This window comes from Channa argus, chromosome 13 (genome assembly GCF_033026475.1).
Source record: "Channa argus isolate prfri chromosome 13, Channa argus male v1.0, whole genome shotgun sequence".
Classification (NCBI taxonomy): domain Eukaryota; kingdom Metazoa; phylum Chordata; class Actinopteri; order Anabantiformes; family Channidae; genus Channa; species Channa argus.
Window position 1 is genome coordinate 16,596,403 of NC_090209.1, and position 17,454 is coordinate 16,613,856.

Below are 17,454 nucleotides of genomic sequence, written 5' to 3' on the forward strand. Positions count from 1 at the left end.
TATACTTATGCTGTGCTTGTCCTTTTTAGACTGCAATAAGGTTACTTTGTGAGATCAGCTCTAAAATCTTTGTCACAAGTTGGAGAAAGTTTACTTTTATTACATTAGTGGACAACAAAATCTATCCGGGAAGTGTGAAATGACAGTTGACAACCACTAACCCTTAATGACAGCTGTTGTGGCTGGTTGTGTACTTGTTTGGTCACAGCTAGAGTTGCAGGTTCGATAACTCATGAGTATGAGAGATGACTGTGACACTGATGTTGGAAGTTTAGCTTTGAAGATTACTGAACGATGGATGAAGATACACCTTTACTGGAAGACACCTCAATGTTTTTGGACTCCAAATGGCAGTAGTACAAAGACACTTATCAACTCCAAATGCTTCCGAATACAATATTTCCAAGCACTTTTCAGCCCTTTCAATGCCAGATAATGGAAACTTCGATTGATACCAAGAGGTTGCTGCCCTGTGATGCCTCTGTTGCCAGGCTCTCTCATTGGCTTTCTCCCCCTGCTGCGCTGATGTTTACAAAAAGACATCACCAGCTCACATTAAAGGGTTCAAGTTGTCCCCTCGGGCTGTTGCTATGGAGATAGCCCTGCTATGGTCAGTCATTCATGTTTGATTAATTGTTTTTTTCCTTTCTGTGTGTTGCCTCTACAAAGACCTCATCATTGGAACATTTCATCTTGAAAACAATAGAATAAGATGAATATGTTCAAATCTGTTGTGTTTGAACATTGAGGTATTCTCTCTATCTTCTTTGTGATTTTTCTGTGAATGTTCTGTGGTGATAAACGTCTTTGAAATTATATTAGTGTGGTATTATTATTGATAAAGCCTTCTGTGCAACGCTGTATAATCATAATGACTTTTCGTTTCCCAGACTTACCTGGACTAAAGATAAGCATTTTTCCTCTTCTAAATTGCACTGTGTAGTGCTGAGCTACAGCAACCCACTGGGGCCAATTAGGATGCCAGCAGAGCTAGGAAGTGCATAGCAGATGCTTTTGCCACTATTTATTAAAATCCAATCTGCGGGGGCCCCTCCAACAGCTCGTTAAACCACAGTTAATCTAATTAGCTCTCACTTGCCACTGTTTTCACCACATTACCAAATACAAGGGCCTCAACATTGCAATTTAGGGTGATTAAGTAGGTCCAGTGCTGCTAGGCAAAGCTTGTGGGGAGGAGCTCCTCAGAACTGTCACTCATTTTCCAGTATCAGATAAATCATGCAGTTTGAAGTAAAATGCAGTGGGAATATTGGTAGAAATCAAATCCACACTGCCAGCTCAGTAGTGTAAAGCCACATCTGAAAAGTTTATTGAAATACTCCACATCATAAAACCTTGTATGTTTGTAATGGCATGGTACCAGACCTGGATACAAATTCCATAATATGCTCTTTATGGATCTGGTCTATATGATTCCCACTTACGTCCTTTCATGTCGTTTTGATCATGACCCATGAGTCTGCATTTCCGGTTCATTATTGTGTGGGGCGGGCTGTGTTTTTGTTTGATGAGAGCTGCTTTCTGGACAAATGCCTGGTTCTACTCAGAGTTTCGTTTGGTGGCTTTGACATACAGTCTCCCTCATTGCTTACAGATGGTCAGTCTGACAAGGAACTGTAATAACTTCCAGATGAGAAGGGCACTGTATATATTTTAAGACATAGTTCAAACTATCAGGCTTTCGTGGTGAACTAAGTGAGGGGAATATATAAAAAGATTAACACATGAGTGAATGAAAATAATTGACAAGTATTGAGATATGAATAATATTGAGGAACATCGAGTAACAATTAACTAACATGTTTTGGAACACACTCTGGATGTAAGAACAATTTTAACAACCATGTTGTATTTTGGATTCCATTTATGGTAGCTCAGCCCTAGTGTAGAAAAGATTGAATCATTCACATCTCAAACAGCTTTGTTTGCATTCTCATTTCCCCTGCCAACATTTTGACAGCACAACATCCAGGTGCATTTTGAAATGCTAGCTGAAACGGATAACTAAATAAATGTATGTAACATAAACCAAAATGCAAGTCCACATGATCCCCTGCCCCAATTATGGTAACTTAACAAAGACTGCTTCCTCTTTCTCAAAACCCACTCTAACCTTGATTCTATCCTGCTCCAAAACTATCTGATCATGGAGCTTTTTCATAAAAGTAAAAGCCAACGTGACATCATGTTGTAATGTATTTCAATCACGATGTCTGGCAAAACTTTGAATAATATTTATCATTCATCATACCTTTTATTTAACAACAGAATAATTTTTCAGGTTTTTGTGCATAAACTAATGTTGACGTGACACACAACTGCCCAAAAACCATTTAGTAGATGTTTAATTTCTTTTGATGCCTTTTGTCACTAATATGTGTTAAAATGACTGTACACAGTTCTTATGAAAGATGTAACTCTAATCAAACGTACAACTGTCTAAATACTTAGGGGCTGGACTTTTTATGGCATTTTGAAATTACATTATTCTCACTGCTGCTGCTCTAACCATGACCATTTATCTATTTATAAACCCACAAAGGCTTACAGTCTGTAACAGCTGCACTGAGCTGTGCTTCTCTGCTGGTGTGGAGAGATTTCTGCTTGCACTATTAAAGATTGTACAGGGGCAGATTTTTGGTTATTTGATTGATGCACTGACCAAAAACAATGGATCATTAAACCCTTACTCCCGGTCATGTTTTTAAAACAATGAACTCAAGAATATCATAAAAAATAAAGAAAACGTGATCACTTCTCTTCCATAAACGTTGTGTAAAACCAGTCCCATGTTACAGACTGTCAGCTGTTCATTCTATAGTGCGCTGATATAATGATTTCAGATAATATTTAGGCAGCACAGTACTGAGAAAAACAAAGCTAAATGTGGCCTCATAATTGGAGAAACCAGACTCTAAGTAACGCTGCCTTTATTAGACTTTTTCCCAATCACTCCCTGATTAATGATTATCTCACTACTAATCTTTGATGTTCTTGAACTGCTGTTTTTAAGAGGCTCTTCTGTATCACAGTTACCTATTGAGTACTGCCTGTTCTTTGTCTCATTCTTTAGGCCAGTGCACATTCAGACAACACTTCACTGCAAAAATAGCATGTAAAAATGGATTCACCATGTATTCTCTGTTGATGCGCGCACACTAACTCTCCGTAAAACTCCAGCCAGTGCTGTGTGTATACGTGTGTGTGTGTGTGTGCATCTTTTTCTCATTTTACAGCTGTTAAGCTTGAAATTCATGGAAAGTGTGTATAGACTTTGGAAGTGGATGGCATTCGGATTTGATTTAGTGTTGCGCCCAGTATTTGCATCATGCTTTGGTGTAATGACCGTTACTTTAGGGAGAAAGTGTATCTGTGCATCACCTTTGAGTAGTTCCTGTTTGTTTTTATGGCCTTTTGAAATCAATACCCCGTGCTGCATTCCCCACTTCTCTGCTCACTGTATATGATGATGATGATGCATTTATTCTGGAGGCTGTGATTGGTTGAACTCTTTTATCCTCCGCCATTCTATTACCTGGTTTTATTGTCTAATTTTCATGTCTCTTAAACTCAGTCTCTGTGTCTGCACCTGTACTTCTTTTTGTCAAAAATGGTCTTCTCTATGTCTCTACATCTTACCTTCTCCTTTTATCTATTCTTTTTGCATTGTCTCTCTCTCTTGTTTTGCATCTCATCTCCTCTCTCACTATCTCACTTCCTAATTCTGTCTCTGTCTCTCTATTTCTCTCACTCTCTACTGTTTTGATAGTGACGCAGTTATCAGGCTGTCAATTCTAATCTCTTGCCAGTGCAGTGCTGTCCATTTAGAATTACAGCCCCCCTCCCTATCTTTCTCCCTCTACCCACCACCCTTTTCATCTCTCTTTTTCTCCAGTCTCCCTCTATCAGCATTGATGTGCTTTGCAAATGTGTCCCCTTGTGTGGAGAAAATCAGTATCCAACGACTAAATTGGATGTATATTTTTTACTACAGTCTTTATGGTTAATGCTTTCTATTGAGCCTAAATGCTTTTTGGTACAGAGCAACATGTGTTTTCAATCAGATTTTACATGCGAGAACGTGTTAAATTTGTTGTTAAATAAAAAGTGTGATAGTATTTTGTTGGTGTCAGTAGTCCAGCTCATGTAGTACAGCTCAGCACTAGTACTGAAATTCTTCCGACAATACCGTCTGTAAGCATCTAAAAGCATGTTTTTTTCTATCTAAATAGTTTCTGACATATTACCATAGATTTGAAAAAGTGGTATTACGTTTAATGTGCTTATTATACTTAATCATTGCCACCTTCTACCTCAAGCATGTCATCCATTTAGCCTGCAAACTAAAATTTTACCCAAAGTAGACCACTGCACCACTGCAGCTAATGTTGTGGCCTCACAGTATCTTACACACAGGATTGTACTGTTCCTCCGTAACCTGCTATCTAAAGGCACTTTGGCAGATAAATACTGATTGAGTGCAGAGCGTGGGGATGGATATAAACTGTAGTTTAAACCAGTGGTACAGGACAAGACAGTCCTAAAAAAAAATAAAAACGAAAATGATGAGGATCCAGTGTCAGCACATCTTAGTCAAAGAGCTACTTTCCAGACTCACCATTTTGCATCAACACAGGGAGAAATCCATCATAGAAGAGGACCAGATACCAATCACTCCACTGACAGTATCAGAAAATAGAGCAGAATGAAGTGCAGCCACAAGATGTTGCATTCTGAATAAGGGATGTAACTCTCTCATTTCTCAACAATGACAACAATAGCTGTCACAATCATTACAGTTCTCTGCACCAGCATGAAAATACTGAGGAAAACATGCTTGGTTTAGCGTGTATATGGTGGGTATTACTTCGTTCATTATCAGTAATTTATGAAGGCAACGTGTACAAACACTCTGATGAATATGTTTGTGATTAAGGGTCGAAGTGAAAGAAACACAACAGCCACATGTGGTTCCAGTGTTTGAGTAATTTTATACACAATAACTAATATCTGCTAGCTGATAGGGGCTTTTATTCTGGTCACGTAAACTCCACAAAACCATTAAAAAAGACTGCCTCCTACAAACAAGTAAAACATAAATCTAGAGAAATTTGCTGTCACCAAACAAAAATATGCAAGGAAAAAAAATACTTGTCAAGATTTCTAGAACCTGGCAGGCATCTTTAAATGATTTTGTTTCTGCTTCAAACTAGATTTAGAAGTCTTGATTTAAGTAGTGAAACTTCAGACATTCAAGATAAAGTATTTTAAAGTCTTATTTGAATTTTAAACATGACAGATGTTCAAATTATTACTTTCTTACTATAAATCTTTGCAGTGGAAACTGTGCCTGTCATAAGTTAGTCTCCATGTGGACATTGCAAATATACGTAGATGTTTGGGCTCTAAGCATAAAATCTATGCTGTTCACATTCCACCCCTCTTTTTTTGTTATCTTTTGCTCAGATATAGATTGTTGTTTTTATTAAGCAAGACAGAGATTAGATAAAATGCTTGGCAAGGAAACAAAACTATTTTCCAAAAATAAAACATTATGACTCTCTTAAATTGGTCATTTTGCAGTCAAGTAAACACCTACTCTTTTCTTTTTTATCGTAAAGATAATCTGGGAAAGGTAGTAATACACATATCAAACACAGACACGTATAAAACTGACTGAATATGTCAACCTGTCTTACAAAGCATCTAAGAGTGGATTCCATCTGCTACAGAATGAAAGTTATTACAGTAGAGTGAGTAGAGTTGAGTTTTATTGTGCTCTTTTCAGAGTCTGATTAATCCATATTCATCTATTTTTCATTTGTGTTTCACCTTTCAGCTTCATTGATATTTGACTTCCTGTATGAGCCTTTGACTCTGTTCACAAACATGATTCTCGTACAATAACAGGAGAAAAAAAAGACAAAATGAAAATATGCTGTCCTGGGTGATTGCATGTTGCTGCAAGCTGTTGTGTGTCATCACTCATTCCTGTGTACGAAAACTTGAATTTTCCTGGAGATTACTTACCCTGTTTTTTTCTGTTTTGTCATTCCATTAGCTCTACCTTCAGTTTATTCTATTTTCACTTAAAAGGCTTGGGTGGAACAGATGTCGTTTCAAATGCCTGTCTTCTGCCTCATTGCCTAAAAGTGAGGGATGATTATTTTTTAATGAAACCAGGCGTAGTCACACAAAAAAAGAATATTACCTGTAAGCTGTGAAATAGACAAGTAGTGCTTTCACATCACCCTGAATAGGAACATCCATTCATTTCCACACACCACAAAAGCCATTTTGAAGTTTTTCTTTAGCTGCCAAATGTGCTCCTGGACCTTGAATTTTGATTAGTTAATTTCATGCTATGTGGAATACAGCGTGTTGTTTGGCAAATGTTTTGCTGAAACAATGCGATTTTCAAAGGCAGTCATTTCCTGTTTTCCAATTGACAGTTAAAGGGGGAAACATGGCTGTTGCTTAATCCCACGATAAGTATGCATTAGATGGATGTGAACGTCTTTAAATGTCCTCAAGTTGCTGTTTGATACTCGCGCAGGGACAAATCTTTTTTATGGTTTGTTCTCCCGCCCCTGCTGAGTTTTAACACTGAAACCCAGGATCAGTGGATTATGAAATAACATTCAAAGCTGTTTACAATATCTAAAATTCAACCTGATGAAATAGAAACTTGGCTTCCTGGAGATGGGCTCTCTTTGCCAAAAAAAGATAAGAGTTCACTGTCACTTAACTAAAAGGCCATGACAACATTCGAGTAACTCTCTATAACCTCTCAACCATAAATAGTGCACATAAATATCCTTTGTTTCACATAATACCAATGTGTGTCATTATATGTTCAGTATGTCATTATCTCTTCTATTATGTGGATGAAAATTGGATTGTTTTTCCTGCCTTTATAGGCACCAAGAAATCAGGTTAACTGATGTTCCACAGATTCTAATGGCAACATCTAGCCATCACTTCTTTCTCACCATCCTCCCTCAGCTGCACCTCTTTCTCTCTTTTTCCTTCTCACTCACTCCCCACTCCCTTACTCTCCTTCTTTCTCTCGTGCTTGATGTCCTCAGCAAAGAAGGCAATTTCCATATAGAATCACAACCAGGATCAGGTGACCTGGATTTGACTCCCCGTCAAAGCGCTGCATGGAAAATGAAAATGTATTCATGTGTATTGGATCGAGTACATCACACAGATATGAGCGGTTTTTGCCTCCTGAAAATGTATTGAGATTGCAGTGTGCTGCTATTGACAAACCAACTGGGTACATTCTATAAAATGTAGACTATATGATTTTCTCAGAAAGTGGAATTGAATTCTTTGTGAGCTAAATGAAAGACACAACATAAATATTGAAAGAAAATCTGAAAATATCAGTTATTAAGGAGATTTAACAGGTGATAAAATAGTTCGATTGTAATTAGCCCAGGACACTCTCCCTTGTGTCCCATGTTTGGCCAGTTTCTCCTCTTGAACCACCTCCTTACCTCTCTCTCCCAGACTCCAACCTTTCTGTTAGTCTTCATTCACCCATGTCCCTAAATTGCTCTGCTGGGGCTCTTCTTCACAACATTTTCCAGTTTTCACACTCCGTCAAATGTTCTTTGAAAATTCTATTTGTCTGTGAAAATGTTTTATAATGTAGATAACCTTGTAAAAATCAAGTACCTTATGCAGTCAGTGCATCATATCCATAAACACACTGCGTAATAAAGTGAGTGACTTATATTTATCAGTGGGTTTATTATCAGTAGTGTCTTTGTTTTCTTTTTCTCATTTTGTCCATCCTTCCTTCTGCTTCTAGATAAACAGTGAAAAGCGCTCCTCAACAGAAATGATGAAGCCCAAACCCAAACCTCAAAAAAAGAAGAAGAAGAAGGACCCCAACGAGCCACAGAAACCTGTTTCGGCCTATGCACTCTTCTTCAGAGACACCCAGGCAGCCATCAAGGGTCAAAACCCCAATGCCACGTTCGGGGATGTCTCCAAAATTGTGGCCTCCATGTGGGATAGCCTAGGAGAGGAACAAAAGCAGGTACAAAATATGCAGCTCTAGAAGAAGTGAAACAATAGACTACTGTACATCTGGAAATACACAGGAAACATTGATATATGGAAATATGGAATATGTAATCAACAGTTTTAAATACGTTGTGTAATAAGAAAATTACATTGTTTGTACACTTTTACATACATTTTTAATGCTGCATTGAACGTGTTACTCATTGGAACACATAGGAATGACGGCACATGCAAATACAGTACAGTAACACGAACATGCACGTGTATGCACACTTAGTCCCACCAGCAGATAACATGTGCTGAAGCAGCCCAGCAGCTTTTCCCTGGCATTATGTTCTGTGCAATTACCAGAACATTGCTATGAGATACAGTACACCTTAATGAGCTAGTTCTAAAGATAATCCATCCAGTTATCCCCACTCCCTTGACTCTCGTTAAAATTATTTTCTTTCTAAATTTAATTCTAGCAAAAGAAACAAGGGATTCTGTGTAACGGCCATAAAACAGTCTGAGGCAAACAAAGTTCGACATTTTACAGGCAAGAAATGGTCAATATGAGAAAAACATAAACACATCTGGGAAGACTTCAGGAATCTAGCAATGATATGTTGTGCAGTGGGTAACTTCTGTCATAACAGAACACAAACAGATAAATAAACACACAAACACACAACTCTCTACTCTCATAATGCAAAGACGTCTGAGTTTTTCTTAGGAAGCAGTTTTCATCAAAACTAAAAAGGATTTTCCAGAAATATAGTACAAAAAGTGAAAATCATCTCTGCCAAAACAAAACACCCACAAAGCTGCAGGCCCAGGTAGAGTCCACACTTTCTGTGTCCCTCAAGCCTCCATAGCTGATGCTTCCACACAATGCATCTACATTGGCCGTCTGACAAGCAGGGATGTGTGAAGTTCTCATTTCCAATCTCCTTATTTATATCCCTCGCTTGCTATTTTGATCCTGCCTAGAATACAGAATTAGTGATTCCCCCCCTTCACTATTGTCTCGTCCTTGGATTTAACTGAAGGGCATCTTGGCTATCCAGGAAAAACAGTCTGTTGTTTTTGTTGCTATTTAAGGTCATCTCCAGCTCAGCAGTAATAGGTAGGAAATGCTAATGACAAACGTTAAAGGAGGTCATGATGTGTTGCCTTGTGGGTATTCACCTCCAACAGAAGACACAGTTGTTAGCTTCTTTTAGTCTAGTAGTCGTCTCGGGATGAGCAATAATGGATTCTTGATTTATTCTTGGTGCGGTGCATCAGTGGTGGAATATGTGCACCAAACCCAAAAATACAGAAGGACTGAATGTTAGACCCCAGTGCTGTTTTATCTCCACTGAAAGGAGTCTGTTGCGTCTTTTAGAAATGAAAGCTGGTGCTTAAATAGCTTATTTTTTGAACATACAAATTTTTGTCATTGGGGTGCTGGAGAACTACTGTATCTACACCTTGCATAGTTTATCAGAGGGCCTCATATAGAGACAGATTAATATTGACAACTATTGGCAATTTAGAGTCACCATAGAAACTAGCTGTTGACCCGGGGGAAACTCACACAGTCACAGGGAGAGCATATAATCTCTCACACACAGAAAGGGCTGCAGCTGGCATGTGGATTCAAACCTGTGAGGCAGCAGCAGTAACCACTCTACCACCATGCTGCCCTAGTGCATAAATATGTTTTTTCTAATAACAGAGACACTTGTCTCTTCTTTGTGTTTTGCATAATAGACATGATTTGCCTATAGCCCTCATGGCTAATAGCTCTATTTTCAGACACTCTGCTACATCCTACACCGACGCACTCGAATTTGTATATGTGCATTATAGACAAAAAACAAGTGAGTGAAAACACATCCATGCATATATCCATATGCTCTCATGAATCCAGTCTTTTTGGAGACACTAAACAGTTACTGTAGTTATATAATAACTGAAGTTTCTACTTCATTGTAACAATATGGAAGGCAGTTTCAAACAAAAGTGAGCCACAGTCAGGAATCCCATCCTAATGCACCGACTGACAACAACTATACTGGTGTATCACTAATGCCAGTATGCTTATCAGAGTGTTATTGTGGCGCTAAAAGGAGAGTGAGAGACAGATAGAAAGAAGTTCCGGTTCATTTCTTTAGGTGGATTGGAATGGAAATGATGTGTTGCCACAATAGAGGGAGACACATTGAGATGAGGGAGTATTAGTGCTGTGATGATGAAATAGAGGTGTTCTGTACCATTGGCTCTGATGGAAAGGGAAACATTAGGGGCATGCGCGTGTGTGTGTGTTGAGAGATGTTTGTCTGTACATTTATGAGCATGTCAACCTCTGCTCTCACCTAAAGCCTCTTGTTTTGCTTTTTTTTTTTACAGGGGTACAAGAGGAAAACTGAGGCGGCTAAGAAAGAGTACCTGAAAGCCTTGGCTGCGTACCGAGCCAGTCTGGTTTCCAAGGTAACACTTATGACACACAGGCCCTGGCTAAGACTAATGATGGATTGGGTGGAAAATCCCTGCTAATGGGCTGGGCGGGACTTCTTTGGGACAAGGTGGTGGTGGTGGAGGAGAGGACTAAAGCATCTGATGTATAAACTCAGCCATGTTCGGAAGAACAATACCGGATTTCCATAGGGTACAGATGTTGGGGGTTGGGGATAGTAGCTGGTATGGTAATATAGGGCTGGGGGAAGGGTCAGCCAATTAGAGCACACAAGCATATGGCCATAACATCTACTGTAAGAAGTGGAATGGAGAATAAAAAATGATTGCTCTCTCATGTGTTAATAATGCTATGTTCTATGCAAACTCTATGTTTAGAAATGAGAAAGCATAGAAAAGTTAAAGCGCCTCTTATATCTCTCTATAAATTAGATCTTTTATTTCCTGAACCCCATCATCTGTAGAGGAAACTCCAAATCATTGCTAACAGTGATGGCTCTCCTGCTGTTTTATTACTTATTCCCACTAATTCAAATCAATGGCATCCTTTTGGCCCAGTGAATGATGGCAGCGTCTATACACCAGCATTGTAGGACATGTAGTAAAGAAAGCCAAGGAGGAATGCTTTGGATTGCATTGTTTAGTGCCGTCTTGTATTAACAACACACACTGAGTTGTGGGGAAGATTCCTTTTGTCATTCCATTTGTTCTGCAGGCAAACAGCCTCATTTCTCTGTCTGGGGTCCTGCATCTGTGTGTGTGTGGGTGTGTGTGTGTGTGTGTATGTGTGTGTGTTTGTATCCTTCTCCTTTTCCCATCTATCTGTCAAGGTGTCTATTGATCATTACCTCGGCCCCAGCTCTATTCATACAAATGGGCTCCATTACCTTCTAATCAACACTGATGGCTGGAGATGAGCAATCTGACAGCTCATCATAGATGCCTGGAGAGGGTGGGGCAGGGTGTAGGTGGGGTATTTTATAGTTCCTGCACCTGCTCAGAGTAATACTGTCCAGAATGAAAAAGGTCAAGTTTGGGTGATTTCGGTGTTTTCCTTTAAAGCAATGTTTTCAGCCCCAACTCTGTTTCCCGTGTGAATGTTGACTGGTGTAAATTAATTGTGAAAGCTGTCAGACTAAGGATAAAGTGCAAATGAAATATGTACAGTCTCATTACACATCAGTGTACTTGAAAAAGATTTGCTGTTGGATCTTTGAGTGATTTGAGTAATTGTTGTGGTAAATCCAGAGAAACAGGTTGCTCTGCGTGGAAGCAGCTAGTGCGAATTGGGTCTAACAATGTTGAGATCAGTGGATTGTTGTTACCAGTAATTTCTCTTATGTAAATGTCCATGATGATTGTTGGCATTGATAAAATTTTACTTTCTGCCTTTGTTAGAATTTATAATTTATGGAAAAATAGAGTCAGCCGAAATTATGTAAATTAGGGAAGTGAAGAAACTAGTTCCCTGAAAATACCTGTAGGTGTTGGTTAATTTGCCAGCTGACTTAACTGTCAAAAACAACCCACGTGACGAATATTAGATTTTATCTTCAAAATATACTGTAGGACAAAGCCCTGAAGTTTTCTTATAAGTGTAATGGATAGTGCTATTAAAATGACAGAGGAGGTGTGTTGTGATCGGAGTTTGATGAATGATGATTAATGAGTTATTGTGAAGTTTCCCAGACATTTTAATGGGGAGCTTATGGTCTTAAAATTATATATTTTTCTTCCGCAGACATACAATGACCCTGAACCAAAAAGTGCCCAGCAGACCAGCCAGCCCTCTCACCTGCTGCCTCCGAAGCAGCCCCTGTACAGTGTGCCCCCCCAGCCATCTTCACCCTACCTGGGCCCACCGGGTTCTTTCCCCCTGTCGGACCTCCAGAGCTACGCCGGGCCGCCCCGTCACACACTGGCCCAGACTCTGAGCCAGTCTCAGATGCTGCCGCCCAGCATGAGTGCCTCTCCTCCAGCTCCCTTCCAGATTAGCCCACCTCTGCACCCCCACACCCAGCTCTCCCTGCACCAGAGCTCCCTGCTCAACCAACCAATCCGCATGCAGCAGTCGCAGCCAATCATCTCACACCAAATGGGGCTCCAGGCGCCTTTGCATTCTCCTCCTCTCAGCCAACAGGTTTGTCTGACCTTTATTTAAATGTAGATATAATTAAAAATCCCAACAATAATTCACAGAATCGGAATCAAACTCATTACATTTTACCATATAACAACACTGATTATCGGTTGTTGTTGCTAATTAAAAGCAAACCAACCATTTTTTTCCTGTTCTATTTGAGTCTAAAATGTCTTGACCCCAGCAGAGAGTGCCATGTTGGTGTCAGACATAATTTTGAAACCAATTTTAATCAAAAAATGAGAGTAAATGGAGAGAAAGAGAAATTGCTATTTCAGTTTCCCAGTCTCAGCAGCAACTGGTAAAAATGACTGACAACATTTGGCCTCATACAGTGATATGGCTCAGCAAACTGTAAAGTCAGGCCATTCCAGAGCTAGCAGAATATAACCTCCCCCCCTCTTCTCCAAAATACAGGGATTCTCCCATATTCAGGCTGATTACCAGAACAGTGTGGGGGGTTCCCAGTCTCCAGGGGCCCCTAACCCAGTGCATGGACAGAACCCCGACTGGGACAGCGAGTACTGCAACAGGGACTGTGGACCCAACCACTGCGGGTGAGCTCATCACACCAATTACCATTTTGTGTTATGGGAGCGGTGAGAGTTGTGTGTGGACATGATGGCTAAACAGGAAGAAATGAAGCGTGAAAGGACAATGAAAGCAAATGCTATTCAGGATATGTGATCGTTGAAAATATTAAGTAGTTGTCTGACAGTTACTCATTTTCCAAATGAGCTGCTCAGAACCCCTTCACTTCACACTCAGAGACTCAGACTGTATTTATCTTAAACTGTGATTTCCCTGCTTAAAGTAAAGCATCTCCTTTAAACAGAAATGATTGATGCAGCAGTAGAACAACGCTCTTACTAAGCTTGGAAAAAGTGTGACATCCAATTAAGTTTTCCTGTGTATTACTAAGCACACACTACCTTATTGAATCTAGTTATTCCAGCAGGTACCAGAGGTTTGCGTTGTCTCAAACCTGAATCTTGCTGTTGCTTTTGCAAGAGGCGGGGGAGCTGGCAGTCAGCCTGTATTTAGAGCTGATTCATCTGTATGTCAAAACGGGGGTCAACGCCTGGGTCTAATCGTGTTTGACGCTCTTTGAAGTAGATTGAGTCTTTGCTTAAACCTTCTCGCTCAGAGTCAGATCATTTGGAGTTTCATCAGTTTGGAGTTTTGGAGAGTTCTGAATTATTTCCTGAGAGTCAGTGAAGATAAGTGGAGAACAGACTTTGTATTTAACATTTTGAGTTCTAAGTGATCTGCAAATTTTGACTTTTGTATGTCTTAATGCTTATTGATGTCTGCTGTCTGTCGACGGCTTTAATGTTTGTCTTGAAGCTGCCTTTTCAGTGAGATTACAAAATCTTTTAAAAGTATTCAGAATCTCACTGGGATATCCTGGTGAAATATAGGACAAATGTGTTGTGAGAATATAATTATAGTTTCCATACAGCAAAATAAATATTAAAACATTTTTTTTTCTCAGGAGTGGCATGGGAGCCCGGGACAAGCCTCTCTACCTCACTTGAAGTTGAAAGACCTCCAGATGTCAGACTCCAGGGAGCTTTCCAACATAATGTCATCAATGTATCTGCTTCTTCTCAATTTTCTTTTACTTTTGTTTTGTTTTTGTTTTTCATTTTGTTGTTTTGTCTTTTTTTTTTTTTTTTTTGATGGATTTTGAAAATCCCAAAGACTGCTACAGTAACTTCACCTATTTGCCAAGCACTTACTGTAGATCAGCCAGAAGCCTGAGGCACTTTTCTTGCTTGTTTTTTTTTTTTTTTCTTATCAGTGAACTTTCCATTTTTTTGTGGGGGCAGTAAGCTTTAAGCTCATGCCAACAAACTGGAAACGAAGACTAAAAAAAAATGTCTTCTCATGTTGTTTTGAATTTTTTAAAGATGCTTTCTCTCCTCTTCACTCCATTACTCCGTGTTTGCCATGGACTGCCCTCATTGGGGAGATGAATGCTCTAAGCATACTCGAAATGTAGGGGTGTTGGATAGAAAAGCTAATGCAAGAAACTAGAATATAGTCACCTCAGCAGGGATGGATGTACTTCAGAACAGAATGAAACACCCCAACTGAGTGGAAGCAAATTTTATTGAAGATAGTCACAAACACATAAGACATTTGTAAATCATCCGCAGTAAAGGACTCCTTCATTCCCTTTATTTCTCACTGAGTGATTGTATATATCACCAAAATGAATTCCTCCTCTTATGTGTGTATTTAGCTGCAGTCCCTTGCTTTTTTTTTTTACATTCATTATGTTCGGTTATGTGCTTTTTGTGCAGGCGGATTCAGTGAGGGAATATACACACTAAAACTTGTGTTGAAACTTTGTTCACTCCTCTCGTTTCTCTCCAAATGAGGGAAAATGCAATGACTGAAAAATGCTCCATTTGCTCTTAGGTGGCAGAGCTCTGATGGAGAGTGTCACTCTCTTCACATGGCCTCAGGACGTGACAGAACTGTAGAGGTCAAAGGTTGAAACCTCTTCTTTTAGCTCCTTCTACTCTTGGTCAATAAGGACCACCCCCCACCTGTAACCCCGCCCACCACCCCTTAGTCCCCACACCACTTGTACAGGTGAATAAAAAAAGTTGCTAAATGTGAAATGTTACTAAAGAAAAAAAAAACATAACAGTGGGTTTTAAAGTTTTGACTAGTTTTATTAGGTGTTTTAGAATTGTGTTGAACTCATCTTTATCATTTTTTGTGAAGAGAAAAGAATTCTTGTTTTTGTTTTTTTGTTCTTTTTTTTTGTTTTGTTTTTGATTTTTTTCACTGTAGCAGGACTTATGTTTCCGAGGGAAGGAAAGATATTTTAATTTTGTGTATAAACCTGCCAAATGTACTTCTTTAATTTGTAAAGCCAGTGATGAGAGAACCCATTTTGTTTTGTTGAATATCATATGTTTTACAATATGGTCATTCTATTTAATTTGGTTGCAGGTTTCACATCTATTTATGAATGATATGAAGTAACATTTTGGCTTATTTTCATCAGGGTGCATTATTATTATTATTATTATTATTATCATTATTATTATAGAATAAGAAATATTTTTTTCATAAATTGCAGTTGGTGCAATACCAGTGTACCAGCATTAGATTCATTTTTGTGTCACAAATACTTCTGTTTTCTTTTGTCTGTAATAAAATGTTTAAAGTGCAAAAGTGGATGAGCATGACTCTACTTATTCAGATTGTCTCACTGCAGTTTACATTATGTAGTCACTACACATTTAGTAGTAATTTGGTGATTAGCACTTTATACCTGCAGTAGCCTATGAACATAACTTTGCATTCCCCCCCTCTCCCACGTGCCTGAGGTTAATTAGGAGAATTATCTTTGATGTTGCAGAAGTTAATGTGACTGCTGTCACATGGCTCATTAGTTGAGGGGTTTAACTTCTTAGTTTATGTTTGCTAAATCACCTTTGAACTTTTCTTTTTTTTTTTTCTTTCTTTTTTTTTTTTACACCCGACTTAATCAATATAATATCTCAGGCAACATTTTTCTGCCCGTTGGCCATGTTTTTGGGTAAAGGTGTTATGATGAAACTCAGAGTTGATGCAGCAGAACATGGTCTTTCACAGAACTACCTGAGAAGGAAAAAAAAACACTGCCTTTTACTTATGAATTTCACAGTTAGATTAAAGGTAAAATAGAAATGGAAACTGTCATCCCTCCCTGTCTGTCTCTCTTTCTCTCTCCCCCTCTAGTTTCATATAATGATGATTACGACACAGTGCCCCCTGGAGCTGGTTTGGAAAACATACCTTACTGTACCTTTATTCTAAGAGACAAAGAACATTAAATTAGAGTGAAGTGTGATAGTAAAATGTTTTAATGCCAACAAAAAACATTGAAGGCCTTGAATCACCATCATCACCATCACAATTTGCCCGTGAGCAACACATAACTGTAGTCTCTGAACAGCTTAGTTTCCGGGTGTGACTATGTAAAAAGGGAAGTCTTTAAAACACTGGTATCATGTTTTAAAACCAAACCAATGGTCAGGAAATTTCCTTTTGTAAACACAATATGCTTTATATGCCAGCAAATTAGGAATGTTTTACACAAAACAGACACAAAAAAGACAAGTGTATTAAGATTTGTATTGAGCCACTGTTGTAGCTGATTGTGACTGTAAGTGAAGTGTTTAACTGTTGGGCCATGTCTTCTTCCTCTTATTCCTGTTCCTCTATCGCCATCTGCTGGTTAAGGGTCTCCTGTCTGTCATCAACGACAATATTACTTTAGTGCAAAAGAAGCTACATTCCATTTCTAAAAGATAAGAATTGTTGCAACTATTGTTTTCTTTTTAATATATAAATTCATTTCAATAACATGGTTGAAACAGCGCTAAATGCTCTGTTGAGTGGATTTATTTCACACCAGTGAACAGATCTTCAAGACTCAAAATTATATAATGTGTAGAAGCTGATGATGATTTGTTTTGCAATAAATTCAACTTACCTAGTCATTAATAATTAAACTCGAAGCATAACCACATTTAGAGGGAGAAAACAGTGGAAAATCATGCTTATTGGAAAACATGATAGACTACAATATTCTATTTTTATTAAGGGTTGCTAATGATTAGCACAACATAACATATTTATTAGGTTTTAATGTCTGGCTGATTCCTGCATTAAGAAATGTCCTTACATTTTCCTGGTTTTGTGTGAGTACCTTTCATGACAATAACAAAAGCCATTTGCTTTATTATTAGATTCAACTCCAAATACGCACCCACATGAAACCACTTTGCTTTTATTATGTTACA

The 17,454-nt window shown here is 38.7% G+C and overlaps 1 protein-coding gene across 3 annotated transcripts in view; it reads left to right on the forward strand.

Annotated features, from left to right (window-relative positions):
• LOC137139487 (TOX high mobility group box family member 2-like) overlaps positions 1–15,838 on the forward strand; it is a 72,228-nt gene extending 56,390 nt beyond the window's left edge. For all 3 annotated transcript variants that reach the window (XM_067526794.1, XM_067526793.1, XM_067526795.1), the window contains 5 exons: positions 7,844–8,074; positions 10,438–10,518; positions 12,245–12,643; positions 13,061–13,200; positions 14,139–15,838. In XM_067526794.1, the coding sequence (XP_067382895.1) occupies positions 7,844–8,074; positions 10,438–10,518; positions 12,245–12,643; positions 13,061–13,200; positions 14,139–14,181 (894 nt within the window). In that variant the 3' untranslated portion in view covers positions 14,182–15,838. The remainder of the gene's footprint in view (positions 1–7,843; positions 8,075–10,437; positions 10,519–12,244; positions 12,644–13,060; positions 13,201–14,138) is intronic.
• The last annotated feature ends 1,616 nt before the right edge of the window (positions 15,839–17,454 follow it).